Source organism: Lipomyces doorenjongii, assembly GCF_038497915.1.
Source record: "Lipomyces doorenjongii strain NRRL Y-27504 unplaced genomic scaffold V1508scaffold_8, whole genome shotgun sequence".
NCBI lineage: Eukaryota > Fungi > Ascomycota > Lipomycetes > Lipomycetales > Lipomycetaceae > Lipomyces > Lipomyces doorenjongii.
The window spans coordinates 35,780-62,761 of record NW_027118075.1 but is presented as its reverse complement, the minus strand read 5'-3'; the positions used below and the strand labels follow the sequence as shown (position 1 = coordinate 62,761).

General features: G+C 46.2%; 9 protein-coding genes across 9 annotated transcripts; 5 read left to right on the top strand and 4 right to left on the bottom strand.

Moving 5' to 3' along the window:
- Positions 1-1,241: 1,241 nt before the first annotated feature.
- On the bottom strand, positions 1,242-5,032 carry V1508DRAFT_411744 (uncharacterized protein). Its single transcript, XM_066939510.1, has 2 exons — positions 1,841-5,032; positions 1,242-1,789 (listed from the first exon to the last, which is right to left on the bottom strand). The coding sequence occupies exons 1-2, from the start codon at positions 4,726-4,728 to the stop codon at positions 1,555-1,557; spliced, it is 3,123 nt and encodes a 1,040-aa protein (XP_066797670.1). The 5' UTR covers positions 4,729-5,032; the 3' UTR covers positions 1,242-1,554.
- A 181-nt stretch (positions 5,033-5,213) lies between these two features.
- On the top strand, positions 5,214-6,759 carry V1508DRAFT_411743 (mitochondrial 37S ribosomal protein uS7m). Its single transcript, XM_066939509.1, has one exon. It carries the CDS (start codon positions 5,326-5,328, stop codon positions 6,700-6,702), a length of 1,377 nt encoding a protein of 458 aa, XP_066797669.1. The 5' UTR covers positions 5,214-5,325; the 3' UTR covers positions 6,703-6,759.
- An 882-nt stretch (positions 6,760-7,641) lies between these two features.
- Positions 7,642-8,450, top strand: V1508DRAFT_411741 (60S ribosomal protein eL39). Its single transcript, XM_066939508.1, has 3 exons — positions 7,642-7,710; positions 7,862-7,962; positions 8,017-8,450. Exons 1-3 carry the CDS (start codon positions 7,705-7,707, stop codon positions 8,063-8,065), a joined length of 156 nt encoding a protein of 51 aa, XP_066797668.1. The 5' UTR covers positions 7,642-7,704; the 3' UTR covers positions 8,066-8,450.
- A 16-nt stretch (positions 8,451-8,466) lies between these two features.
- Positions 8,467-10,676, top strand: V1508DRAFT_411737 (chaperonin Cpn60/TCP-1 family). Its single transcript, XM_066939507.1, has 5 exons — positions 8,467-8,611; positions 8,679-9,375; positions 9,427-9,504; positions 9,559-9,647; positions 9,699-10,676. Exons 2-5 carry the CDS (start codon positions 8,871-8,873, stop codon positions 10,494-10,496), a joined length of 1,470 nt encoding a protein of 489 aa, XP_066797667.1. The 5' UTR covers positions 8,467-8,611; positions 8,679-8,870; the 3' UTR covers positions 10,497-10,676.
- Positions 10,619-12,374, bottom strand: V1508DRAFT_276480 (uncharacterized protein). The gene is made up of 2 exons (XM_066936501.1): positions 12,175-12,374; positions 10,619-12,097 (listed from the first exon to the last, which is right to left on the bottom strand). The coding sequence occupies exons 1-2, from the start codon at positions 12,244-12,246 to the stop codon at positions 10,742-10,744; spliced, it is 1,428 nt and encodes a 475-aa protein (XP_066797666.1). The 5' UTR covers positions 12,247-12,374; the 3' UTR covers positions 10,619-10,741.
- A 650-nt stretch (positions 12,375-13,024) lies between these two features.
- Positions 13,025-16,917, top strand: V1508DRAFT_454102 (uncharacterized protein; the record flags this gene model as incomplete). Its single annotated transcript, XM_066942568.1, has 7 exons — positions 13,025-13,233; positions 13,314-13,405; positions 13,465-13,802; positions 13,861-14,053; positions 14,285-15,218; positions 15,270-16,090; positions 16,121-16,917. Exons 1-7 carry the CDS (start codon positions 13,178-13,180, stop codon positions 16,915-16,917), a joined length of 3,231 nt encoding a protein of 1,076 aa, XP_066797665.1. The 5' UTR covers positions 13,025-13,177.
- Positions 16,918-16,952: 35 nt separating this feature from the next.
- Positions 16,953-19,498, bottom strand: V1508DRAFT_454101 (uncharacterized protein). The gene is made up of 4 exons (XM_066942567.1): positions 19,219-19,498; positions 18,450-19,166; positions 17,456-18,391; positions 16,953-17,405 (listed from the first exon to the last, which is right to left on the bottom strand). Exons 1-4 carry the CDS (start codon positions 19,386-19,388, stop codon positions 17,282-17,284), a joined length of 1,947 nt encoding a protein of 648 aa, XP_066797664.1. The 5' UTR covers positions 19,389-19,498; the 3' UTR covers positions 16,953-17,281.
- On the top strand, positions 19,415-21,381 carry V1508DRAFT_381870 (uncharacterized protein). Its single transcript, XM_066937711.1, has 7 exons — positions 19,415-19,699; positions 19,757-19,814; positions 19,879-20,050; positions 20,113-20,259; positions 20,311-20,420; positions 20,477-20,697; positions 20,753-21,381. The coding sequence occupies exons 1-7, from the start codon at positions 19,672-19,674 to the stop codon at positions 21,055-21,057; spliced, it is 1,041 nt and encodes a 346-aa protein (XP_066797663.1). The 5' UTR covers positions 19,415-19,671; the 3' UTR covers positions 21,058-21,381.
- V1508DRAFT_437590 (P-loop containing nucleoside triphosphate hydrolase protein) lies at positions 21,238-26,753 on the bottom strand. The gene is made up of 6 exons (XM_066942145.1): positions 26,540-26,753; positions 26,292-26,400; positions 26,097-26,229; positions 25,852-26,041; positions 21,615-25,795; positions 21,238-21,566 (listed from the first exon to the last, which is right to left on the bottom strand). Exons 1-6 carry the CDS (start codon positions 26,563-26,565, stop codon positions 21,505-21,507), a joined length of 4,701 nt encoding a protein of 1,566 aa, XP_066797662.1. The 5' UTR covers positions 26,566-26,753; the 3' UTR covers positions 21,238-21,504.
- Between the last annotated feature and the right edge of the window lie 229 nt (positions 26,754-26,982).

The following is a 26,982-nucleotide window of genomic DNA, read 5'->3' as shown; positions in this document are numbered from 1 at the left end:
AGAGCCCATTGAAGTCGGTGAGAAATCGGTGCGTAATTTTATCAGTAGACATCCTGAGTTGAAGTCAAATACTCCCGAAGATATGACCATCAACGCGCAAAAAGCGAGGATCCCGAGATTATTACGAAATGGTTCGGTCTCGTACAGACTAGCATTCAGACGTATGGGATTGCTGACGACGATATCTATAACTTGGCCGAAACAGGCTTCCAAATGGGTGTTATCAGAACCGCAAAGGTCGTCACATCCGCCCAACGACAAGGAAAACCGTTTCTTAAATAGATTGGAAATCGCGAATGGGTCACTGTAAATGAAGCTGTGAATTCTTCTGGATGGACTCTACTACCTATGGGTATCTTCAAGGCAAGGTCTTCCAAACACCTTGGTTTAGCGACGTTCCACACGATTGGACATTTGGTGTGAGCCAGAACTGTTGCACTATTAATGAAACTGGCCTACAATGGCTTCAAGAAGTCTTCGATAAGCATACTCGGAATCTTACAAAGGAAGGTACCGATTACTTATTTGGACGGGTACGGAAGCCATATTGCCGCCGAATTCGATCAGTATTGTATGGAAAACTTGATTATTCCCTTATATATGCCAGATCATTCATCACATCCACTTCAACCGCTCGATGTGGGTTGTGTGCGCCGCTTGAACGATCGTACGGCCGCCAAGTCGCGGAGAGAACAAGGGCAGGTACAAATCACGTAGATAAGTTAGATTTCCTGGGTCTATATCAAATCGCGAGACGCAGAGTGGATTTAGAGCTACAGGGCTAGTGCCGTATGACCCAAGCAAAGTCACCAGGCACTTATTGTTCATACACGTAAGTCCGCAGAGTAGTCAGCAACAAGGATCTCGAGAGCTATGAGTGCCTGAGACACCGAAGACTATAGTTCAGTTACAACGTCAGGCAGAGATAATTAACAAAATCTAAGACGTCGCACGGTGAGCCGCCGAAGTCCAACGAATGTCGTAGCTGATCAGATGCACGGCACACCAGTTCTAGATGCAACCAGTAATAATAGACGATGTGAGCGTTGCAAAGAGGTCTGACATAACTCTCGTACATGTAAGCTCGATAAAGAATAATTTTATTGGCTATAATATTATTTACCTTCGCGTTGGATTGCTATTTAGAAAAATAAATGGCATGGTCGGTTTTAGTGATCCGCTCGCTTCGTTGATCCGACGACGCTTGTCGATCACGTCTAGTACTAAACCCGCGAGATATACCATGTTTGAGCAACCATATTTTTTTAAGGGTATCAGGAAGAATACTTTCATTCACAAACAAGTTTTAAAAAGATTTAGATATACAGTTTTATTGCGATTCCAAAATATGTACTCATCTACATGACATATACTCCAATCGCAAATATTACACCAAATTGCAACATTCAACACCGCCAGTAACAAAAGAGCACAACCACTGAACCAACGCAAAGTCATTATAACCAAGAACCTTAGAAAAAATGCAGCTCGTTTCCCAAATTACACCAACAAAGCAATGAACAGATTATCATTATGCAGTTCAACAGACAACATTTAAGATAAATCAAATCCGGCACCCGCCGTGACCGCGAACATTAGTTTGCTCTTCAGTCTTTCTTTTGTTTCATATCGCGGGAGTTTCAACATGTTCACACAGGTAGATGCGGTAGGAAGGCGGTCTTGAGCCAGACCGGACTCGCGGATCGTAAATGATGGCTTAAGCGAAGCGAATCCTTGCAAAGGTGCACGCGAAACTGAGGTCACAAACTTGAGCACACTCCGAACTTCCCTAAACAATAGTTAACGACATCTTCCGAAATTGAAAGTTTTAAACACTTACTCATCATTTAGCTCCTCGATAACTTCCCAGAAATATGTTATAGTGAGATCTTTCTCGTAAAATCCACCATACACAGTATTTTTCTTCCAATCTCCAATATCAATCGGCAGCGCCGCACCGCCAACCAATGTCTGCATTTCATTCGGACTGAACATAACCAACCACGTCGGTGATAGCAAATCGTTCATCCCAAACAAAAAAGCTTGCGTCTGTCGATATAGTTCCTTGTTCAACTTGTAATTCGCGACTTCGTGGATGTACTGTAGTCTATTTGCCGCAGTCACCGCAACATGGGCACCGTCCCGGATGAGGTCAACTGTGAGATTATGCGAGTTCGTGATCGTGAAATTGAGTCCGAAATCAGATTCAACGTCGCCTTGGTACTTCTTCAATTTGATCAAACCACGATAAAGCTCGGGATCCAGGCTCCACAAATCGTCGAATGTGTTGCGGAAGCCGTTGCCAAATACAGTGTTATTCTGCACTTGCCACTTGCTGAGAAAGAACTGGGCGAATGAGACTTCCACTAAAATCCCTTGATACAACGCCTTACCAATGACACGCCCAAGAAATTCGAAATATTGCAACTGCTCAGGGCTCGTCGCTGCAGGGTTGGGATACAGCATATTCTGACTATTCTCCAAGAACAGTCCATTGGCTGGATCGAATCCCTCCTTGCACACGCCGACCAAGAATTCCTTCGTGATACCACCACCATCGATTCCAGCTTCGACACCGAAGTCATTCACAAACGTAATACCAATAAGTGACTTCAGCTCGCTTCTAAGGCCATTGAGCTGACTGAAAGCGTCTTCAAGCATATGAGTCCGTCGAATCTCTGCTTTATGCCTGCGCCAGCGCAATTCATAGTCACGGTCCAATCCATTCTTCGCACGGTCATGGTCCAACGAGCGTTCAAAAATCTCGACCCTAGCTTCAAATGGGAGTACGAACGGGATCTTCTGCAGAATTTCAATCCTAGGCGTGACCATCATTCTTGTACGTAGGTCTCGACGCGCAGAGGATGAACCCAATGCAGTTTCAGACTCCTCAAGTTCCGATTCCGACGTATCACCACTGATATCCAGCACATTTTGTTCAAAATACTGATCCATTCTGTCTTCGTCAACAACAGCTTGCATTGTAAACGCGGGAATGTCGATGCGATCTTCCATTAACCAATATTTCTTATCCAGGAAACTTCGACGAGAGTCACGATAGAACAACTGACGCATAATTCCAATCGCATTTGCCTTGATCTTATTTAGTGTTAAAGCACTGCTTTTTGATAAGGCGACATTGTTATCACCTCCAGTTCCAATCTTAATTTGGCGGCCACGGTGGATCACGATGGTTGTATCCTCATTACACACGATTAAGAAAACCAAAATCTTCAAAAATAGACCAAGTTCTCGAACGTCCGATAATGACAATCCATACTGCGTCTCGTCAAAGAACTCGTCGTCATCCGTCATTATCATCCAATGCCAGCAGATATCCAAGAAAAGTGACAGTATTTCCCATTCTTGAATGGCGATATCATGGTACTCATCATCCACGGCTGGGGTCCAAAGACTTGCAGCACCAGATGATACTGCAGGCCCAGAGCTCTTGAACATGATCGTGTCAAATAAACGTGAGGCTTTCAATGTCCTGAAGAAAAGAGGTAGCGTGTATTCGGGAGTAAGATATAGGAAGTAGCGAATTTCACTATTCTTCGACGGCCATATCCGGAGCAAGCTGACAAAATATAGACATATTGCGAGCAAATCGTCAAGGTTTGCCGCAGTGCCATTGTAGTATAGCATGCTTGTGACTGGCCGAACGGCCATTTCGATGTTATGTCGCTCTTTAAGCACCCCAAGATTGTCAAGCACAAACTGGTCAATATATCGTGACGAATTGGATACGGCCTTAGAAAGGCGCTTGCTAGCACTGACGGATAATCCGCGCAAAATATTTGACAAAGCACGCATGAGAGGAATGGTCAGACTTGGACGCATTGGCATCCGTTGATGACGCCACATATAGAGAATGTTCGCCATAAGCCATTGCAGTCTTTCATCCTGTTCAGCTTCTGATTCATAAAGAAATGCTCTCGTAGAAGGTTGAATAATAGGATTGGCTATAATTGGAATAATATCACAGGAAAAATCGAACACTTCTTGGACTTGCATCTGCACACCAATATCAGCGACATTCTCAAACAAGTGTGGCGTCGACAAGAAATATTTAGCATAGTCCAAAAGTGCACGCTCTTTATCCGGAGTAGATTCAATTGCAATAATCACGTTCTCTACAACTCTGGCTGAGGCGCTGCCATCACGAAGTCCTGAGATGAGAGAACTATACGATTTTATCACGTCCTCTAAATGTACCTTCGCCTGAACGATCCTTAATAATTGCAAGCATGAAGTTCGAATCTCTTGATTTGTCTCGTTACTGAGACATCCGAATAAGTCTCGTGCTAGTTTCTTTGCCCGACCAGCATCAATTTCCTCTACCTGTCCATCGCTACCAAGCATGCGCTGTAGCACTGGAACAAGGCTGTCATCCTGATACGTTCTACTTGAAGCACCCTTCCGAAAAAAGAAGACAAACATCCCCGCAATATGGCTTGGACTCATATCAATGCTCTGTTGTCCTGCCAGTCTAATGAACTCTTCTCTCACGGAGTCCCGTGCCTGCGCAACATCTTTCCTTCCGCGATAAAACGATTGAATAGCAATCGCCGCTCTCTCTCGTTTCCGCACCTCTTCACGCTGTGCCCGTGCCGCTGACGCGTCTTTCAGGACTGACTGTGAACTGCGGTGAGATGAGGCGGATGATCTAGCAAGGTTGACTTGTCGCCCGTGCCGATAATTTCCGGTAAAATTGGGGGTCACCATGGCGTAATAGTGTTATATATAGCTCAATATTACAAACGCAGTAAAATTAAGTGCTATAAAATAGTAAGTGTTGAGGGCTCAGTGAGATCAATAAGCATAGGGGGCGGCTGTTGTCATGCTCTGGAGTCTAGAAGCTGTCAGTTACAAACGGCGCACTAATTCGCTAAAGCATAAAATAGTATCTCACACAATAATATAGCATCTCACACCAAAATTATTGCGGTATAGAACATGAATCAGATAAAGAAGAAAGTATTGTCTAAACAGAGATGATTCAGCTGTGCCTGATGCTATTGGAACGTGCAATGAGGTAAGAAATGACCCACGTTAAACCCTCGGTCCTGCCGGTGTGGCTAACGCACCCATCATTTATTACAACCTTAATATGGTATGCAGAAAGTTCCAGCAATTATACAGGGTTAGGTCTGATTTTGTGTTTTAGCAACTCTTCGGCTCGGCTAGACTCCACAAATATTTTCTTTCCCGTCGCCAGCTACCATCGGCCGATCTGCAAGGTCCCTTCCGCGACATAGTCGTCCGTGATTCCGTTTGGTCGATCGATACTGCCTTGTCAGTTTTGGATACGAATTCATCACAATGTATTCAGCGCGACGAACGGGTATGGCGCGGATACTAGTGTCCACGAGGGCAGGTATGTCGAGACGATGCGTCTATTCCAGGATAATGCATTTAATGGCGTCAAATTTGACTTCGAATGCGTCTTTCAAGAGTCTAAATCGAAGGACCACTCTTTTACGGCATATACGAATCTCTCAGCCGGTAAGATTTTTCACGTCTACGCACGCGGTTCGGAACTCGGAATCGAACGACGAGAGGCTGAAGAAACCGCCGACAAGTACAGCAACTATGGAGGAGCAATCTCCAGAAGTCGAGCAGGGTACGCAAGTCGGAGAAATCCTCGCCCGGGACACTGAAGCTGTAGAAAGTGGACCAGTGATAATGAAGGAAGAAGATGGTCCACTGAATGGTGCTGTTTTGCAAGGACAGGAGCTTCCATCTGAGAAGCCCGTTGAGAGGCAATATACGAAGGAGGGAATTGAACAGACTGAAGACTTACCGATTGCAAAAGCAGAACAGCAAGGTAACCCTGTCGGTGAGATGATAAAGCGAGATAGTAAGGCAATAGAGAAGGCACCTGAGATTGTGAAAGAAGAAGTCAATGAAACCGCTCCTAAAGCTCCATGGCGTGAATCGGAAATGATTGCTGCAAATAAAGATAGCGAGGAAGGTCCTCTGGAAGAAGCAAAATCGTCGAAGCCAGAACCAGGGAAGGAGCCAGTCCTGGCCGGCCTCGCGAGTCATCTCATCAATCTTCGATTCTCAGGTCTCAGTCTTGAAGAATACATACAGCGAACCGGAGCAGAGGAACTCAGCCTGATTCGCGATGATGTTCTGGCTAAGAAGCAGGCGCTTGCTGAGGTAGCAACAGAAGCGGCTAACAGAAAGAGCCCCACGGAGCCATTCGCCCACGATCCGCATTGGCAAGCAGTGCAGGCACGAAAGGCTAAAGAATTCGTTTTACCCGGTTCTGAGGATCCTGTTGTATCACATTTGGTCAATCTTATTATGCGGGATGGAAAGAAGCAGAGGGCACAGAGAATTGTTGCTGAGGCATTCGTTATCGTTCGCATGAGATTACAGGATGATCCAGTCAAGGTTCTACGGCATGTCGTAGAGAAAACAATGCCGCTCGTTAAGATTAAGAAGGTCAAGTCTGGAGCCAAGAGTTTCTCTGTTCCAAAGGCTTTGACTGCTCGGCAGAGACACAGAAAGGCGTTGGATTGGATTCTTGAAGAAGCTGAGAAGCGGCCGTCGCCTTCGTTTGGTGTGCGATTAGGAGATGCTCTGGTCGCGGTCAGACAGGCCGTCGATACTGGAGCGGCACTAGAGAAGAAGAACGCTATTCACAAGATTGCTATCGAGAACAGAGCATATATCAATGCGCGGTCTTAGTGATGTAGTATAAGTGTATGATTGTACATAGAGTATAATAGGATTTTTCAGCGTGAGAATTTTGGCACTTAATCCATGTAAATTTTATTTGTCGCTGGCGGGAGTGACTCGCTGCACTTATTCGCAAAGGCTCATGCCGCTCATCGGCGTACATGTCTTTCGTTTGCGGATTGTAATGCGTCACCGATCGTGAACAAGTGCAGGACCGAAGCTGGACGGGCCCCAAGGCTGACCTCATTCTAATCGACCACCCCCTGCCGTCAATCAGAATAACCCTAACCAGCAATTTGGCATTGGTAATTGAAAGTTATGGCCCAGGAAAAGAAAAAGTACCAACTTTTCCCATCCACACCAACACATCGTCATATATCAACTCGAAATATACATTAAACTGTTGCTAAACCTATGTTCTCAAATAAATTTATTTTACTTCCTTAAATAAGCGTTTTTAGCGTGATTGCTGGTACTACTTTGGTGTGTACTGATGCTCTTAAGTATGAAATATCGACCCTTAACCTATTCTATATTAGGATATTCAATGTCCTAAAACGGTATAACTACTCGTCGAACAGCCCATTTCACCGTAATCATTGCTGGGATTGAATATCAAGGACAATTCACAAGCGATCAAAACTCTCTAGAGCAAATCAAGAGGATGCAAGAAGGAGATTCTGTATTATCAGCAACAGTCGGATACCGAAACCACATTATTGTATGATCGATTAGTTTTTTGCCTAACATATTGCTGCGAGTCTTATATTTACGCACTCAGTCTCAAACGTACGCTATAATCAGGGGTAGGGTTCGATTTTCTTTTTGTTCTTGGGTGGAGGATCACGTTGTCTACTGCGACGGGGTGAACCCTCTTGTAGGGCTGAGAGATTAGGAAGCAGTCACGCCACAAGTTTGGCTAGGATCACCCAACGCTTTGCACGTCCACCATTACTACTTTCAACTTCGATCTTCATATTCACTTTAATCGACATTGTTCGCATAGCAAAGATGCCGGTAAGTCGGTTTCTCGGTAATGGACGATATATGGATGGATTAAGAGACGGTCTGATTGCATTATTCGTGCAGTGGATTATTTATTTGAATGATATTGTTGAAGTGACAATGTTCCTTGCCAGGAATGGAGGCTAACTGAATGAATTACTAGAGCCACAAGTCTTTCAGAACAAAAATCAAGCTTGCCAAGGCGCAGAATCAGGATGGTCGCGTTCCCCAGTGGTTCAGACTTAAGACCGGTAACACAATCAGGTATGAATTGAGTACGATCCACTCACATCATCAAAGACTATAACCATCGTGCAGATACAACACCAAGAGGCGACAGTGGCGTCGAAAGAAATTGAACATCTAGACGGTCGATGGAATAAACGTGGCGGGTGTTTGATAATTTGGTCGCTAATGTAAAATCACAAGTCAAAAGGTATTTGTCATGCATATGTTCAAGAGGTCGCACAGTCAATTTGTTATATATAGTAATTTATGGCAGCCTACCTCTTAGTACATAATACATGGGCGGTTGTATGGATTCCAAAATTTTCAGAGGAGATTGTTTAGAGATAATTACTGTGGAACAGTGCAGCATTTGGGTGAGAGGTGATCGATATCTATTGACCCAAAGGAAATATGAAATACCAGCGGCACAAACTTCAGAAGTTTATGCATGTCTCGCCAATAACAAAAACTTGCTTACTAAGTAAAAGGTCCAGTAGATAGTTATTCTGTAGTGTCGAGATGCCTTAGTTTAGATGGACCATTTAGTAGAAAGTGCTTCACGTGCCGAAACTCAATTTGCCCGGCATGTTGGCAACTCACAAATATTCTTGATCTTCCCCTTCCTGTAAGTGTTCTACCGACTTTACAGAATCAGTAGCAACCTATTCCACAACGCATAGAGATGGTACGTCACATAACTGATCAGCTTCAGGCTAGCAATCGGGACTTTTACTAACTCTGTCGTTTACCAGTCGGTTCAAATTTTCGGAGATCAAGTGACAGAGGAGCGGGCTGAGAACGCGCGTAAGTGGACTTTTGAGTGTCTACATAGAAATCCACAGCAACATGTATAACATATTTAACTCTCTGCCACAGGTCTCTCCGCGTTTGTAGGTGCTATTGCTGTCGGTGATTTAGTCAAAACAACACTCGGTCCCAAAGGAATGGACAAGCTCTTGCAATCCGCCTCCACAGGTGAAGTGCTAGTCACTAACGATGGTGCTACAATTCTCAAGTCCATTGCGCTAGACAATGCGGCAGCAAAAGTACTTGTTAATATCTCAAAAGTTCAAGACGATGAGGTTGGAGATGGTACTACATCTGTGACGGTGCTTGCTGCGGAACTGCTACGTGAGGCAGAGAAGCTTGTTGACAAGAAGATTCACCCGCAGACTATAATTGAAGGATACCGGATCGCCTCGAATGCCGCTTTGGCTGCGCTGAAAAAATCCGCGGTTGATAACAGCAACGATGCAACTGCGTTTAAAAAAGACTTGATTGCAATCGCAAAGACTACTTTGAGTTCGAAGATTTTGAGTCAGGATAAAGATCATTACGCAGAATTGGCCGTCGATGCAGTATTGCGATTGAAGGGAAGCACGAATTTGGATCATATTCAGATTATTAAAAAGGCCGGTGGGCGACTTATTGATTCCTACTTAGATGAAGGTGAGCTAGTGTGATATCATTTGTTGGGCAAGTTACTGACTGAGTGGGCAGGTTTTATTTTGGACAAGAAGATTGGAGTTAACCAGCCAAAGCGGTTGGAAAATGCGAAGATCCTTATTGCCAATACCCGTAAGTGCTCTGTGATTGTCGGCTGCTATGCTATTTGTCTAACTGTTCCTATAGCTATGGACACAGATAAGGTCAAGATTTTTGGTGCTCGGGTGAAGGTTGATGCCACAAGCAAACTTGCCGAGTTGGAGCGGGCTGAGAGAGTATGTCACTGTCGATCTTTTGGATTATGTGATGCTAAATAATTCTTCTAGGAGAAAATGAGGGCAAAAGTTGAGAAGATTAAAGCGCACGGAATCAATTGCTTCGTTAATCGGCAACTCATTTACAATTGGCCAGAACAACTCTTTGCGGATGCTGGAGTAGTCTCTATCGAACACGCTGACTTTGATGGTATCGAGCGGTTAGCGCTGGTCACAGGCGGAGAGATTGCGTCTACATTCGATCATCCGGAATTGGTTAAGCTTGGTCATTGTGATCTCATCGAAGAGATTATCATCGGCGAAGATACGCTTCTGAAGTTTTCTGGCGTCGCGGCAGGTGAGGCGTGCACTATCGTTCTCCGCGGTGCGACCGAGCAACTGCTCGACGAGGCCGAGCGATCTCTTCACGATGCGTTGTCAGTCCTCTCACAGACTGTTGTCGAAACTCGAACCGTACTTGGAGGTGGTTGCTCGGAGATGATCATGTCAAAGGCTGTCGACAATGCTGCCCAGAACGAGGATGGCAAGCGTGCCCTTGCCATTGAGGCCTTTGCGCGCGCGCTGCGCCAACTCCCCACGATTTTGGTAGATAACGCAGGCTTGGACTCCAGCGAACTCATCCCCAGATTGCGATCGGCGATCTACAACGGTATGAGCACTTCCGGTCTCGACCTCGACAACGGCAAGATCATTGACATGCGAGAAGCGGGTGTTGTTGAGAGCTACAAGCTGAAGAAGGCGGTTGTGTCCAGCGCGGCGGAGGCAGCTGAGCTGTTGTTACGTGTTGATAATATCATTAGAGCTAAACCACGAACGGCTAATCGCGGTCAGGGTGGTATGCCGTTCTGATGCCGATTGCAAGAAGATGATTTGTGTTTGTACGATGCAGCTGTCTATCTAGTAAATAATTGCATTTGTTTATAATTAATTGAACCATTTTATTGTGTTGAGTGAACAGAAATGGAGCCCTTTATGACTCTTTATTCATTGTAGAGAACCTAGGCGTAAATGGATTCCAAGTAGCAGTACAATATATGCCCAATACGCCGACTATAATAACCGTATGCAATCCAAATTCTACGTCTCCAGCAAATCTAACGAAGCCAACGGTATAATCTCGCCTTAATAGTATGACCACCTTCAAGTGCCTGCTCCACCTTGAGCCGCTTCTCGTACGCCCAATAAAGCGCCTTGGAACAATCGCCAATATCCTCGATACTTTCAGCCAATATGTACCCTTCACCGTATAGGTGTCCTATCTGCTTTTGCATCTCCGAGAGAATTCTGTCGCTCATTAATGACCAGAATGGCTTAAACGTAGAGTAACCTCTATGTTGAGCATATGTTTCATTGCTGGCGAGCACCTCTTCGACCCTATCAAGAAGTAGTTCGATATTGATTTGTTTCCTTCTAACAGGAACTTCTTCTCGCTCACAGTACAAACAAGTCGCGGACCGAGGATGCATGTTTCGTCGGAGATATGTGGCATTCCCGTTTGACTGCGTACGGAGACTATCGCAGACAGGGATCCTCATAGCCGAGTCTAGGATGCTAGGTTCATCACTAGTCTGCAACGCATCAACATCAGCGCTGCGCCGTGTTCCTTTCGATCGCACATTTTTAATCGTGTTTGGCATGGCCGATGCGATCGTTTCAATCCTAACTGAGATACCTGTCGAAGCATCAGCTTGCGGTGGTGTATTGTCCTGCGGTTGACTCATTGCACGTCTCAACACTCTGGCCGCATGTGTAGCAAGCTCAGTTTCATCCACGGCGTAATTGGCGTATGATTCCTCGTTTAATTCACCACCGATAAGCTTTCCCACGAAATCAAATGCTTTTGAACCGCTAGCTGAAAGAGGATAATATGTCATGTCCTGCATTGACTTTAAAAATCGCTTTATGCCAAATAATCCTGGCTTCCGACAATATGTTCTGCAATATTCGTTATACGCCGCTTGAAACTCCATCAGCTCGACATCGTTAACGGTGTGCGGTCCATCGAGGCAAAAAGGCGCGGTGATATTTATGTCGGACTTAGCGGCGATATTGCTGTTTGCGAGTTCGTCGCGCTGTCGTTTGCCAGCTTCGCGGCTCGCATCTATGAACTCCCGCCGCGCTATTGCAATCGATTCTGCAAGCGAAGAGCTGTCAATCACCGGAAGATCCCTGCTTATTAGCGCGGACGAGTCCGTTGTTGCGTAATTGCCGGCGATCGCATCAACTACTACGGTGACAGACTTGCATGCGTCGACAAGCACCGGAACTTTCATCACAGTATTCTTCAGCTTCCCGGGAATTATCACGGTAGTTTTGCCGCAATTTAGCGATCGCGGGTCCTGATACTGTGACGTGTCAAGGGAGGCTGGGTTACCGGGGATAAATTGACCCGATGTATTAGAGCCCCTGGAAGACTTGGAGATCGGATTCAAATGAAAAAATGTGTGACTCTGTATATACAAACGATAGAATTAGCATTGACTTATAAAACACAGAACATTATGCCAAAGGTGACTAGATCACTGACCTGCTTCCATAGACTAACCCTCTCGCGCATTGTGCGATGGATCGACTGCGGCGCAGAACTGACAACCGCCATCGTTTTCAATGAATTGCGAACTTCAAGTCGGTAGATGACACCTAACGTCGAAAACAGACACAATAATAAACCATACTGTACGCAGACCTGTGATTAATAGCTTGCGTTGCGGGTATTAGAGGTCGGGCTGATGCGCACGCGAGTGTTCCAACTGCCAGCAGGATAGTGGACGAGTGCGGCGTATCGTGCTCAACGATCGTTGCCGACAAATTCGTCTGAATGCCAAACCACTATGACACAATCGAAGTATTCAGTACATGCAAGATTATGCTGATATATTTATCACCAGGTTTGTCGTCAGCGAATTTTCAGCCATCTCCGCCATCTCGTTTCCAAATGGAACCATGCAGAGAATGAAGTTTGGAGTTAATTCATCTGTCGCTCCCAGAACTATGCGAACTGGTACGGGCATCACCAATCGGCGCAATCAGCCTATTCATTTAATCAACCAAGCCGTAGTTATAAATTATGATGTCGGTGCAAATCATTGAAAATTCAGGAAGTTCGTCGTGGATCAACTTAATATATTTTGTATACATTGCGTAAGAACAGCTAAGCGATATCCGGAATCGTCAATCTAAATTATTTCGTAGTTAAATTCTCGCTTTGAACGAGAAGAGGCCACATGTATGCCCTCCATCGTGGTCACGTGCAGCATCGGGTCTCACAATAAATATAGTTGACAAAACATATGCGAATGAAACCGTATACATCAAAACAGTATGGTTAAGACCATAAGTTCGATTCGCGAGGACTACTACTTCACACAACCAATTGATTCATCAAGTGAAACTACCAATATAATTTTGACCGTCATTCTAAGATTCGCAATCCGATTTACATTTGACTAAGGACAGCATACACTGCCTGTCTCGTGCAATTGAGGGCGCTATAGTGTGATCCCATCACTTTAGGTCATTCAGCTTATGGCATGGCTACCGTTGACACAGCATCACCAGGGACTAGCATCAGCGGCATGTCGCTCACGTACGCGTTTATTTATATTGTGATACCAAAATACGCCGGTCACAGATTAAAGGGTGAGAATATGCTAACGCGAGCCACAGGATCCCAGAGCGATTAAAATGCTGTATATGTAAGCAGCTTGCGCGAGATGCCGCGAAGCTGACATGCTGCGAGTCTAATATTTGTGGATCATGTATGTTGTTTAAAATGGATTGGGATGTGCTTCGAAATGATAACTGATATTGAATTAAGGCCGGAAAAAGCTTCCTGAAGCTTGCCCGATATGTGAGCACGATCCGCTAACAGATTCAGACTGTGTGGACAATATGTCCTTACGCACGACAATCAATGTTTTCTTAAAACATGCAGAGAAGCGAGCTCGCGACGCCATAGCAAAAAATGAAAAGAAGCAAAAGGATGCAGCGCAGCATGCGGTTTTACAAGCACAGCAGCAAGAAGCTACCGATTCGGTCAAGGTTAACGTTGAAAATGCTAGTAATGACAACGACAGAGCATCTTCCGCTGCTCCGAGTCAAGGATCGAATGCTTCTCCCGCTCCTTCAATATCAGTTCCCACAGGATTTCCGCAGGTATGTCGAATGCACAACTGTCTTTCCTCACAAAGCAGAATTGACGCCAGAGCAATAGAATGTGCCTGACGGTGCACCGGCTACAACCGTCTTCAAAGACGCTGATGGTAGTGGATTTATGAGTGGAGCGATGGGAATGATGCCGGCCATGCCAGCAATGGGCTTTACTGGAAGCTTTACGGGAATGGGAATGCAGGGAGGTTGGAATAGCATGGGAACGAACGCTATGACAGGTGGTAATAACAATAATGGTATGAAACTTATTTGGATTTGTTCCTTTATCGCTAGGTGGTTACTGTTTTCTGTCTTTACGTCACGCAAGAACTTGTATTGTCTATCGCCATTGTTGCGTCCTTTCATCGACTTAGCTTGTCAATCCCTAACAGAATGGCGACGATATTCACATCTACTTCATTTTTCTCATTTTTGTTGTGGACTTTTTCTTCTGTGGTTCAATTAATAACTCTTTTATTCGTAAAAAGGCTACGCCGTGAATCAACCTACGAATCCTAACGGTAATTTCGGATACTGGAACCAGCAACAACCCTTCGTGCGACAGAACCGGAATATGCAGCAGCAGCATTTTGACTCCGACGTCGAGATCTCGGGTGAGCTTATGGGTTCGTCCGCGTCACCGGAGCGGGGGAAAATTCAAAGTTCGGGAATGGGAATGACGACTATGGCGAATAATAACAATATGAACGGTATGGAAAATCCTGCAATGGGCGGCCAGCAGGGCGGATATTATCAAAACCAATATTACAATAATCGTGATCGATACGGATATCGCGGCCGCGAACGAGGTGGATATAACAGGTACTATAGTAATCGTCACCAATATGGCAATCGGTACAGCAATGACTATGACACGAGTGCAGTTGTAGTTGCCGCAGGCGACGAAGAGAGACAATGGGAAGAGAGGAAATGGATTCCGTACAGCAGATATGGAAACTCGTCTTCTGCGATTGAACTGACTCAAGCGGAGCCACAGGCGCCGTCCATGGAAACAGCGATGAATACTGGTGGTGAATTGGCTGCAGATGCGAACTCTTCTGAACGTCAAGAATCTTCCAAAGAATCGTCGGTCCTCCCACAAACTTTGGATAGCACGAAAGCGCCACCTTCTAAGGTTGCAGATATTCCTGTAGAACTTCTCCACGCTCCGACGGCGCCTCGCAGCTTCCGTGAAAGGCAAGCTCGACACCGCTATGGAGGGCCAGCAGATAGTTATCCTATGCACGGCCAGTTTCGTGATTATCGAGATCGAGCTGGCTACCGAAATCACAGGTTCGAGGACTCGACTGTCGGAAACGACGTCAACCCTCGATCATTCAGTATTCGTGGCAGTGCTTCCAGTGGATCAGGAAGCAATGATCGCAATTCGGACGAAGCAACGAGATTTTGGCGACAATCCAGGTATGCCCCGGGCAGATTGAATGGAATACATACGTGCTAATCTCTATGCAGCGAAGTGAAGGTTCTTGCTACTGGAGACGAATACAAGGACGAGGAGGCCGAAAGAGCCTTTCAGAGTGCTTCAAGGGACGTAGTGGTGCCATCTGTCGTTATGAAACCCGAGCGTCCTGACGTCACAGACTCCAATGGGGGCAGACTAAAGTCTCGATCGCGAAGTGTCTCCCGCGCAGCATCCCCTTCTTCTTCTAGACCCCGATCCAAGTCACGATCGCCTCACTCACATTCCTCGTCCGTCTCGCGATCTAGATCTCGTTCATACTCATCCCGCAGTCGGTCTTATTCTTATTCCAGGTCCAGGTCCAGGTCCAAGTCCGGGTCTATATCAAGATCTCGTTCGCCTTATCGTTCCCGGTCTAGAACCCGATCTCCGTTCGTGTCCAGCTTGAGACCTAGATCACGTTCAGCTTCTGGTTATTCTCGCTCGCGGTCTCAATCCCGATCTTCTTCAATTGTCTCGGACAAACGATCAGCATCTCAACTAACCAAATCTGAGCTCGAGAAACCAGTAGCGGAGGCCGAGCCTAAGGAGGTCGAATACAACGACATAGGTATCGATATTGGTGACGACATCGACGAAGACGAATATCTCGGTTACGCAGGCCAATACGCAGCACCCGCTCCCGAAATGGCATTAGAGTCGGTAAAAGAACAGACAAAGGCAATTCCGGCGGCATATAGCGAGGAGATTTCGAATACGAGGGTTATTTTTCGCCCGGAGACGGTCACATCTGCAATCTCGAATCGCAAACGGCGCCGAGAAGAGGAGGAAAAGCGAGCGCCTGAGCGGGAGCGAGCTCGCAAGTATGAGACACGTGAGGCCGATGACGGCAAGCGACGACTAGATGATGGTGGGCGACGACCTTCTCCGAAGTCTTCTCGTGGATTATCTTCCCGTGAGATGCGACTGAGAGATGAGCCCAGACGGCAGGACCGTAATAGTGATGTGCGTGGCAGAGATGCAGGCCGAGCAAGAGACGAGGACGGAAACGGAGACAGAGACAGAACCAAAGAGAGAGATGGAGTCGGAGAACGAGCCAGAGATCGAAATAGGGACAGAGACAGGAACGGAGACAGGGACAGAGATAGGGACAGAGACAGAGATAGGGACAGAGACAGGGATAGGGAAAGGGACAGGGAGAGACCTAGTGACAGGCCCCGTGACAGAGACCGGGGCAGAGACGAGAGAGATAGAAACAGAGACAGAGAGAGTGTGAGAGACAGAGATAGCCGCGGAAGAGAGAATCGCGATAGAGAATACTATGGGAGAAGCCGAGTGCGTGGAAGGGAACGCGAGGAGCCACGCGAACTTGGACGTAAGAACGAACAAGACATCCTTGACAACGACCGCGCTCGGGAGCGGGCTGAGCGAGAGCGGCAACGTGAAAATGCGGGAAGGGATCGTCCGAGATCTGCCAGAGTATGGGGTGGACACGAGGAGTTGGGTCGGAGGTTGAAAGCACGCAGCCCTTCTACAGACCGTGGGAATCAGAATCGCAATAGGAATGATCGAGGTGGAGAAAAACGCGAAGCTGAAGACCGATTCGAGCGGGAAGATAAACTGTCGCAACCAAGTGCTCGTGGCAGGAGTAGGAGACATCGCCAAACTGATAGACGGGAGCGAGATGAACGGAGAAGATAATGACAGCCGCAGCCTTGTATATATGTATATTTCAGTAGTTGTATGATGCATTAATTATGTATTGTAGTGATAGTCATTATATTTACATAGAACTAAATTATCGAATCACATTTGTGTTGGTGAACAAGGTGAGAAAGATAACGAAATGAGATGCCTATATACATAAGGTTATTTTCTGTCTCATAACCGAGTAACACAGAAACACCAACAAGTTATCTGTCTGTAAGTGTTGAAAATCCATCCACTGACAAATCACACCAGACAATTTTACAAGCAAATGAAAGGTACCCCGCGCCAGAACCAATTGCAGTCAATCCCAGAAAATGAGCTCAAGCCTACCATATATGCGCAAATAAAGAAACCTTTATCGTAGTGACATCTTAGGGAAACAACGTGGCCCAATGAAGCCGTTTATATAGACACCTTGAATGTCGATATTGCGCGCCGGATCCGAGCTGTAAAACTTTATATACACGTATTTTGCAGATCTATACGTTACATCAGTAATGTGGCATGTAGCCCACTCTCTGTTACGTACAATGGAGAATCAAAGGTAATAGTGCACTTTGATCGATTATCCGGGATCTTGAACTTGGCAACGGGTTCCAAAATTAGTGAATCTGTATGTGGAAGAGAGGTTGTTGCTCTATCGTCACCATCCTTCCCATCTGCAGCTGTATTGCTCGAACCGGAACCGTTTGCAATGGACTGCGTGCTCCAACCGACAGTCGGCGTAGAGTTAGCCACGTCGTTCGACATTAAATCTGGAGGAGGCGCAATGTTGTCTGTATTAATAATCCTAACATCCCGTAATTGTCCGTTCTGACTTCTGAAGTACCGAGATCCTAGACCATGTACTGGCCTGGTTCCCAAGAAATTATATCTTGAACGCGCTCTAAACTCTGCGAGCGGTCCTCTACGGTATCGGCTCGATCGAAGACTTGAATAGTGACCAGGAGGTGGCGACCCTTCGACCAAGAACGAATCTAACGCGTTGTCTGAGGTAGAACCATAATCAACTGCCTGCTCCTCATCATCGTCGTAATGGTCTACTTCGTAGCTTTCGTCGTCGTCTGTAAGGTTCACGGGTTGAGGCGGACCCATGAAACTTGAGTGAGTCCAATAGTCTTCTAGCAATGACTCAAATGATGAGGACGGGTGCTCCCCAGCCTGGGTACTTCCGAACTGGCTGGACTGTGGCAATCGCATTGCCGAGTACTCGGCTGTCATTGAGACTGGCATCGACAGAGCCATGTTATCGATTTGCTGATCATGATACTTTGTCCGCGGTAACATATCATCCTTATTCATGGACACAAATATCAGTCCTTGTTGAACTGGGCAAGTGAAGCCAGTAGTCGGAGCCTTTATAGTTATCGAATGCAAGGTGAAAGGTTTGCCCGACTTATGCCGCAGGATCATGTTACATTTCGGTTTTTGCGTGCAATACACCGAGTTCGTAAGAGACAAGACGCTAGCCAGATGTCAGTGACAGATACCACGATACGATATCACATTACAGAGTCACTCACTTCCCAGGTAAATAGTCATCTCCATGCCACCCACCATCACAATACACCATCTTCAAATCCAACTGCATGGGTTTCTCCGACATTGATTGGCACAATGAGTCATCTTTCCTTTGTCGCTTGGCCACATTCTCAAGGTAGGGGTTGACTCTTCTACGAATTGTGTTCGAACGTCGCAACGGACTCCGCGTGTATGGGTATGTGCTTGACGGCTGACCCAGTGATAGTAATGATGACGATGAAATCGTAGGCTGAGGAATCAATAGTCTCGTTTCCGGATTCGAAGGTCCGGCGTCTGACGGCAGATTAGAAGGACGTGTGCTTGTATTGACGGCATCTCGCCGATTCTGTAGCAGCATTGGATTCATGCTGCCTGTAATGCCGTTCGTGTGCCACCTTCCGTCCGACGACGCAGGTTGCACCTGACTTCGAGATGACGACTGTCTAGAATCGTCACCGGATTCTGAGTATTGTTCTCGATAGAATATCCGCGGTAGAGTCGAGTTGTGTTGAAGTATTCGCCTAAGCCGCTCAAGGCTTTGGTGGGTAGATGATTGCAGATCGGAAGACAGTCCCGGTGTAGATGACCTCAAAGACGACGTAATAGCACTAGCAGTACTAGGGTCAGCACCGGTGGTGCTCGCAATTCTACCGCCGAAACTATTTGCGTTGTAAACGGCAGCATCGGCGGCTAGCTCGTGTCCTGGATAGTCGGTGTCCCTACACCATCGTCAATTCCCGATTGCACGTGGCTTGAGCAAATATAGCATACCTGACTGAAGACGTCTGGACGGGCACATTGTGTGAAGCAGAGGCCGAGTAATATGCATTTAGCGGGATAAGCGGTGACCGAGTGCTGCTACCAGAGAATGGGATGGCTGGTTCGCCTGCCTCGTCGGCTGCCGCTTCCTGCAAGTTCGGCGCCGTGGGCTCGCCGCTCATATGTACTTGTTCCTCAACCGTATACACTGGTCTGAGTATCTGGATTATTTAGCCGTCGTGGAGACTGTAAATGATTGCTGCTGAGGATGGCTGTCGGATCACGGCCTTCCTTGCACTAGGTCCAAAGGCTCATTAAGTCCCAAACGATAAGCCCTAATCCAACGAGGACACTTCTTATGACACGAAGTACGCAGCTCGAGACTGTATTTACGCTACGGTTTTGGGTCCAAGTTTCGCCGCGTCAAAGCCGGTCGAATAATATTGCTCGACCAGAAGCTTCATCATGACGGAAGAAAAATTGATATCTGCTGGTTAGTGATATTGCACGAGCAGTCTGCTGACAGATGCCACTTGCTAACTACCAACAGAGGAGATTGCGTTATACGATCGACAGATCCGACTATGGGGTATCGCAGCCCAGGCACGGTACAGTCACTTGCTTTGCCAGTGTCAGCTGCTCTCAAATGACTTATTATTGACGACGATACAGTATGCGAGCTGCCAATGTCCTGCTTGTCAACACTGGCGCATTATCAAACGAAGTTGCGAAGAATATCGTCTTGGCTGGAATTGGATCACTCACTGTGCTCGACAGCCAAACCGTTAGTCCCTTGGACCTTGGTGGCCAGTTTTTACTGGAGGAGTCAGACATCGGATCGAATGTAAGATACTGTGTGTTTAACTACGTTATGAAGTCAGTTGCTAATTACTGAATGACATGCAGAAAGCCGAGGCCTCAGCTGCACGGCTACAGAAGCTCAATCCTCGAACTGTCGTTTCAGCCGATGCTTCTAATTTCAAGGAAAAGACAGTCGAATACTATGCCAATTTTGACATTACTGTAGCAACTGAACTGGAGGTCGACGATCTGGTGTGTTGCATACTCTAGAAACAATCAGTTTAGCGCCTGACTGGGCTCTAGATATCCATCAACGACATGTGTCGACAGAACTCCAAGCCATTTTATGCCGGGGCGTCAATTGGTCTATATGGTTACATTTTCGCCGATCTCATTAAGCACACCTTTTCAATGTAAGCTCCATTACTATGCACCAATGCAAGTCTCTGGAAACTCAATTGATTTCTAGTGAACGTGAAAAATCGAACATATCAGTCAAACTTGGTCCAGAATCAGCTAGCAGGTCGATAATCGACGTCGTCGTCAAGAAGGAAGGTCCCAAACTTAAAGAAATCGTCACGAAGCAGGAAACTTATAAACCACTTTCAGCATCCTTACAATCCGACAATCTCAGCAAACTGCGACCACGAAGTTTATTGAAAATATCCCCAGTGTTGCCTGCAATTAAAGGTCAACAGATTTGCATTTGAATTCGAAATGTGGGAGTGAAGCTGATGGTATTTAGCAATGTGGAATTTCCATAAAGGTACAGGATCCCAGAAGCCAACAAATGAAACTGATCTGGCGGACTTTCACCACCTTGTAGTCGGCGCGTGCCGCGATTTCGGCTTACCTGTCGGTATTGTATCACCTGGATTTACAGCGTCATTCGCACGTAATATCGGTACCGAACTATCACCAATTGCCGCGATCTTGGGCGGAGTTTTGGCGCAAGACATATTGAATTATCTCGGACAGCGGGAACAGCCAATTCAGAATTGGGTCATATTTGATGGGGATAGCTCTGCCGCTCCGATATACAGTCTCTAAGGATGACATATTAACGTGGTATTGAGATTTATAGACATATTTGTGCTGTAATATGTAAATTATGCGAAGGGACACATTATCATGAGCCAAACTGACAACGGAAATCACTACATATCATTATCTTCATCAATCATAAGATAAAAATCAAATATCTCGTCTATCTGCCATGAATTGTTCATACAGGTGAAGAAATACAATCAAATATACATGAGGCAAGAAAGAGCATACAATATAACAGAAGACAAACAAAATAAAACCAACCAAACACAAAAAACCATATGTATAGAAGAACCACATAGAAAATTTATACAACTTTAATTCATATCGTATAATCCATCAAAATAAAGTTTTACGAACGCCAAAAACAATTTTATCTCGCAGAGCAATTAACATATAAGAATGTATTAGCGTCTCAAAATAATTTATAAGAATCTACCATATTCTATTCTAATTCCTCGAATTATTGGCCGTTAGTTCGGTAAGTCGTCGAAGATTTGGTACTTGTAGCCCTGCAAATATCAGAGTAACGTTTTATGCAGAAACATGGAGAAACTTACATCCTGGCATGTATGTCTCTAAAACCGTCATCTGCCGTGGCAGAGCAATTTCAAATGGCCCGCTGTCGTCCAATGGCACCTGCTCAAGCAAGAGCACATCCTGATCAGAAATAATCGCCTTCTTTGCAATCACCTTGAGAATCTCCGAACTAATTGGTGCCTCGTAGTCTGCAACCTGGTACTGACTAATAAGCTTCTGAATCTGTGACGCAGTCAAGGTCCAGCAAATGTCGTAGATAATCTCAATGTCGTTGACCGTTGACTTCTTCAGTTGCAACAACTTAGTTGCTTGCATCAAGTGCTCCAGCTTGAGTGTACCTTCCGGCACGTCATTGCTCTTGCACCATTCCTCAATACGCGTGATGTTGTAGCTAATCTGTAGACCACGCTTCCAGGACAAAAAGTTTCTGCGGGACAGAAGATCGTTGAAAGCCGTGACACCAACAAGCTTCAAGAGCTCCATGACGACCTGTCGGACGACCTCCTCCTCTAAATAGTACACCTTCATAGCCTTATGGATTCTGTTCAGGAAGTTCAACAAATCATCCATGGTGTAGCTTGGTCCCGAAGTCCCCAAAACCTTGCTCAAGAATCGGCTTCCCTCATTAGTGACGAATCCAGGAAGTGACTGTGACTCGATAACCGCGGGAACAATCATCTTGTGAAGAATTTTTTTCAGCTCCTTCATCCAGGTGTGATAAATGTTGAACTCAAGGTTCTCGAGATCGTGCTTGACCATTCCGACAAGTCGCTCATACTCTTGGAACTCGAGAGGATCCATGTTAGTTGTCTGTTCGTTCTCGACAATGTTCAACTCAGCCAGGCACACAAATGACAACATCTCGTGAACATTAGACAGCCAGAAAGTGCCGGGCATGATGATTTCTTCGCCTTCATAGGACATCACCTGTTCCTGGATCGTCTGCATAGCAAGGGCAAGCAATAGCTCAGATTCCTTGACAAAGCCCAATCTCCACATCTCAGACGTGACGAGATTGATGATATGCGCAGGGAACAAAACCTCGTTGGAGGTCATAGGATTCTGACCTGATGGATGGGGAATAACCAGCGTCTGAATGAGACCTTTGACAACTTCAAGCTGAATGTCCTCCAGCCTATCCAGAATGGTCTCAATCTCATTATCAATGTTAGCAGGCTGGAAGAAGTGGTCTTTCTCAGAGTCCCCGAATGCAGCAAAATATCCAGGAGACACAACCGGTGCCGACGCCAAAGATGCCGGACGCGGATTAAAGTTCTTCGGAGTTAGAAGGCCAACCTCAGTATCCTTAACAGGCGTGTTGACACTGTGTCGCTTAAGTGTCCTGCTGCTCTTGCCGCCTTGGAGTGATATCATACCGTTCGCGATGCCGTGTATTTGACTATCACCATTCATGTACCCATTGGCTGGACCACGAGAAGCAAGACGCTGAATTTCATCCTTCAGCCTCTGAATCTCCTCATTTAATGATAACTCAGTATCCACTCTCTCCTTCTTGGCCGCCTGTAATGCCTCCCCAAGCTCGACAGTCTTAGTAGATAACGACTTTCGGATTTCCTCGGTCTCGAGTTCTTGATTCTGGAATTTAGTAATGGCCAGACTGTATTTCTCGGTCATATCTTCCAGCTTCGTTTCGAGGACCTGTGCACGCTTCATCTGGTCGTTAACAGTTCCGGCCTCGGTCTCAAGCTCCTTGACGTACTCTTGGAGTTCATTGTGCTTCTGCTGCCACGACGACAATTGCTGCTCCATATGTTCGATCTGTGAGACCAACTTTTTGTTCTCCTGTGTCCGCGTCGCAAGTATCTGTGTGAGCTCCACAACTTTGTTCTCCAGTCTGTAGGACACTTCCTTGAAGTGATTAATGGACCGTGCCTCAGTTTTGAGCGCAAGGAGCTCCTTCCGAGCCTGCCGTCGTCGATACAAGCTCTGTACAATAACAACTTTGTGAACAGAATCTTTGTATGACTTGCGCGCAAGGTATCCTCGGAAGGTATTTTGAATCATAATCGCTGCACGTTGTTGTTGGCCTTTAAGCAAGCTCTTACGCACGAGATATCCACGCAAAACAGCTTGTGTCTTGACGACCGCGCGACGAGTTTCGAGAAACGACTTCCGCGCAGAGTATGAACGCCATGCGGTCTGGACCTTCGTCGCAGCCGCGGTGAGTCGAATCTTCTCGACCCTGCGCCGCGCCAAATATCCACGGATAGCGGCCTGCAACGCGATCATGGACCGCCGGATCTCGAGATATCTGTTCCGATAATACAGTTTCTTAAGATTCTTCTGCAACAAGACTGCGCACTCGTTCAAACGCTGAGATCGCAGATTCTCAAGATACGCCAACATACCGGCTCGGAAAAAAATCTTAGTTTTACCGAGCTGGTACCGATTCGGCTGCGTAATAGCCTTAGACAAGATAGCATCCGCCATTTCCTGGATTGGTTTCTCCCAATATGAAGAGTTCACAAGCATATAGTATCGGCTGACAAACTCCTCAAATGTCCAACGAGTCGGGAAACCTTCACAGCTGATCCTGATGGTCTCCAAAACACCGCACGCACGCAATTGGTTTAAAACCATAGGTCCTTCGAATTTCCATGCCTCTTTTGCCTCATTCGGTTTGATACATCGAATATAGTGAACATTGGTGGAATTAATTGTGCTCATAAGCTCTATAAGGGAGCCTTTGAAAATGCCACCAAGGGTCGGCTTGCGATTAGACGCTGTGCCAAGTCGCTTCCCTGGAGCTTGCTTTACAGCCGGTTGTGGAGGCTCTGCTTTGGCCACATCGATGGATGTCTTCAGCACTTCCTTTAAAAATTCGTTTTTAGATGCCATAAGAACTTCCATATGTTCGTCTGGAACAGCGTCTCTGTTTTTCTCAATGAATCCCTCTGAATCGTAAGTAACATCCATAGCATAATGATGAACAGTAAAGGCAGTCTTGCCAAATCGAGGCTTCTTGAAGTATGTTTTGTGCTTCTCAACATCAAAATTTGTATATAGCTTCTGAATCCAGGAGTCGTCTGATCCTGAAGGAAGGCGGGATTCTTCGTCCAAGAGGGATAGGATACCGATACGCGCTTCAATGAGATCAATGCAGGGCTGATTGTCGGAGAACTCAATGAATGTCCACTCAATCTCTTCACGTACGTACTCATCCTGCTCAAGCTTGAAAACATGCTGGTTGAACTCCTGCTGAAGTTTCTCGTTTGCATAATTGATACAGAACTGCTCAAAAGAATTTTTCTGGAAATGCTCGAAACCGTAGATATCGAGAACGCCGATAAAGGATTTGGCGGCTTGCTCGATCTCAGGCGGGGCCAAGCTTCGGTTAATGATGGCTACAAGCCAGTCAAACAAGGCGGAGTAAATGAATTTAGAGACTGAATCACGGACGACTATTGCTTGCTTATAGTTCAGGTTTGTGACAATTTTCTCGCTGCGGGTTATGATCTGCTTTTTAGTGACCCACTTCGCAAACGAAAACGAGTCGATGCCGAGAAGGTCGCAAACCCGGACGAGAGACGGCTCGGTTGATGACAAATTTGAATCGGTTCGCCCAGCTGTGATACTGATATTACCGATATGTAGCAACGCGGCCAAAATCTGGAAAATCTTTGTTTGGGTCTCGCTGTCAATGCCGATTGTGGTAAGTGCGTTTCTGGTCAGCCGGAATTCTTCAGCATCATCGAAATTGGGAATCACAGCATCGCCACCTTGGTTCATGTACTGGAACTCTTCCACTGGGAGTAATCCTAGTGCTTCCCGTTCTTCATCAGTTGCACCAGCACATAACTGATAGAAAATATGATAATTTCGCTCGGTAGCGGGCTGGAACACCAGTCGCGACCGTTCCAAAAGATAGGTACGAATTTTTGCACCAACTATATCGGGATTCGAGTCAAACAAGATTTCAATATATTTTCCAAATCGTGAGGAATTGTCGTTTCGAGTCGTCTTCGCGTTACCGAACGCTTCCATAATTGGATTTGTCGCCAAAATCTGTTCCTCAGTCTGACTCAAGCTGTCGGGCTTGCCGCCTTTTCGGCTCCGAGGCTTGTCGACATCCTCCACGGTCGCGAAATATCGCATTATGAACTTGGCGCTGACGGTCTTTCCGGCACCACTCTCCCCAGACACGACGATTGTCTGATTCTTGTTGTCCCGAATCATGCATCTACGCAATGATTAGAAGATGTAGATGGCAAAGGTAAACGTGAGACGCGAAAATACCTGTAAGCATCTTCAGCAATGGCAAACAAATGTGGCTCCAGCTCGCCTCGGCGTTTTCCTGAGTACATCTGGATGATGTCTGGCGAGTATAGGGTATCCACTCGTTGGAAGGGATTTGTTGCTATCAGAACGATACCACTGTAAGTGTAAATGCTGAGTTGCTGGTATCGCATGCGAATTGCGTGCATGACTACAAGTTGTCGGAATGAGGACTGATCACTAATATTGGCAAAAGTTGAACATACCAGCAGGCTCGTTTAGATACGATAAGTTTGTCAAATCCTCATTTGCCTCGAGAATTGGAGGATTGCAGAGTGGAGGTAAGCTGGGAGAATTCTCGTCTTCGAAATCCTCTTCGGAGCATGTGACATTATTGGTCTGCAATAACCGGATGTCAGTCATGGCCTCGTACAAAGACAGTTACTAACAAACCGACTTACAATTCCATTTTCGAGAGTAAGCTCAAGCGTGACCTTACCGCCTTCGACAGTTTTGGAAGTGACTTCAGCCTGGACCCAACCCTCCAGTTCGTCCGGTTGCCAGCATTTCCTATCAACAAACGGGTTAGCAGGCGTTCATTGCGATTGCAGCTCCAAAAATTGTCGACTGTCATTGGCATTTTGGTCCGAGACGAGATCCCTTGTCCAGAATAACAGGAATCATCACGACGGGAATATATTATACATACGTTCCGACTTCGAAATGGGAGACCATGGCTAGGAGAAATAGTCGCCCTCACGGCAAGGACAGTAGATATATTGGGAAAAGAACGGTAGAGGATAGAGAAGAGAGGCAGGCCGATGAGGACGGGGGGGCCCGACAACAACCACAGTAATGTTTGTTAAGGAGGATCCAAACAGAACAGACACGGGAGAAGAGCAAACAGTTAGGCGAGACGCGTTGTGTCTGTTCGCACCGTTGTATGAAATGCAGGTGCTGCTGAAAGGGGCACCAAGCGAGCAGTTCCTAACTCTGTTCTGGGTTGCCGTCCACGGCCAGGGGCCACCGCAGTTCAATGCTAGTGACTGCATTAGACAATCTTACTTTTGGTCCTGTGGCACCATAATTGTGAGCATAGTTGCACAATGCCTATGCGGATACAGCGCAATCGTCTTTCAGAGAGAGCAGGTG

Bases quoted from the DNA above. Each gene is read 5' to 3' on its own strand.
- V1508DRAFT_411744 (XM_066939510.1), bottom strand. From the start codon at position 4,728: ATGGTGACCCCCAATTTTACCGGAAATTATCGGCACGGGCGACAAGTC. The intron at 1,790-1,840 runs GTAAGTGTTTAA...ACTATTGTTTAG, and splicing joins ATCGAGGAGCTAAATGATGA to GGAAGTTCGGAGTGTGCTCA.
- V1508DRAFT_276480 (XM_066936501.1), bottom strand. From the start codon at position 12,246: ATGGCGGTTGTCAGTTCTGCGCCGCAGTCGATCCATCGCACAATGCGC. The intron at 12,098-12,174 runs GTCAGTGATCTA...TTGTATATACAG, and splicing joins GGGTTAGTCTATGGAAGCAG to AGTCACACATTTTTTCATTT.
- V1508DRAFT_411737 (XM_066939507.1), top strand. From the start codon at position 8,871: ATGGACAAGCTCTTGCAATCCGCCTCCACAGGTGAAGTGCTAGTCACT. The intron at 9,376-9,426 runs GTGAGCTAGTGT...CTGAGTGGGCAG, and splicing joins TGATTCCTACTTAGATGAAG to GTTTTATTTTGGACAAGAAG. The intron at 9,505-9,558 runs GTAAGTGCTCTG...CTGTTCCTATAG, and splicing joins GATCCTTATTGCCAATACCC to CTATGGACACAGATAAGGTC.
- V1508DRAFT_437590 (XM_066942145.1), bottom strand. From the start codon at position 26,565: ATGGTCTCCCATTTCGAAGTCGGAAC. The intron at 26,230-26,291 runs GTAAGTCGGTTT...CGGTTATTGCAG, and splicing joins TTACTCTCGAAAATGGAATT to ACCAATAATGTCACATGCTC. The intron at 21,567-21,614 runs GTAAGTTTCTCC...TGATATTTGCAG, and splicing joins AGAGACATACATGCCAGGAT to GGCTACAAGTACCAAATCTT.
- V1508DRAFT_454101 (XM_066942567.1), bottom strand. From the start codon at position 19,388: ATGAGCGGCGAGCCCACGGCGCCGAACTTGCAGGAAGCGGCAGCCGAC. The intron at 19,167-19,218 runs GTATGCTATATT...ACGATGGTGTAG, and splicing joins GTCCAGACGTCTTCAGTCAG to GGACACCGACTATCCAGGAC. The intron at 18,392-18,449 runs GTGAGTGACTCT...ACATCTGGCTAG, and splicing joins GATGACTATTTACCTGGGAA to CGTCTTGTCTCTTACGAACT.
- V1508DRAFT_381870 (XM_066937711.1), top strand. From the start codon at position 19,672: ATGACGGAAGAAAAATTGATATCTGCTG. The intron at 19,815-19,878 runs GTACAGTCACTT...ACGACGATACAG, and splicing joins GGTATCGCAGCCCAGGCACG to TATGCGAGCTGCCAATGTCC. The intron at 20,260-20,310 runs GTGTGTTGCATA...ACTGGGCTCTAG, and splicing joins AACTGGAGGTCGACGATCTG to ATATCCATCAACGACATGTG.
- V1508DRAFT_411743 (XM_066939509.1), top strand. From the start codon at position 5,326: ATGTATTCAGCGCGACGAACGGGTATGGCGCGGATACTAGTGTCCACG.
- V1508DRAFT_411741 (XM_066939508.1), top strand. The intron at 7,963-8,016 runs GTATGAATTGAG...ACCATCGTGCAG, and splicing joins AAGACCGGTAACACAATCAG to ATACAACACCAAGAGGCGAC.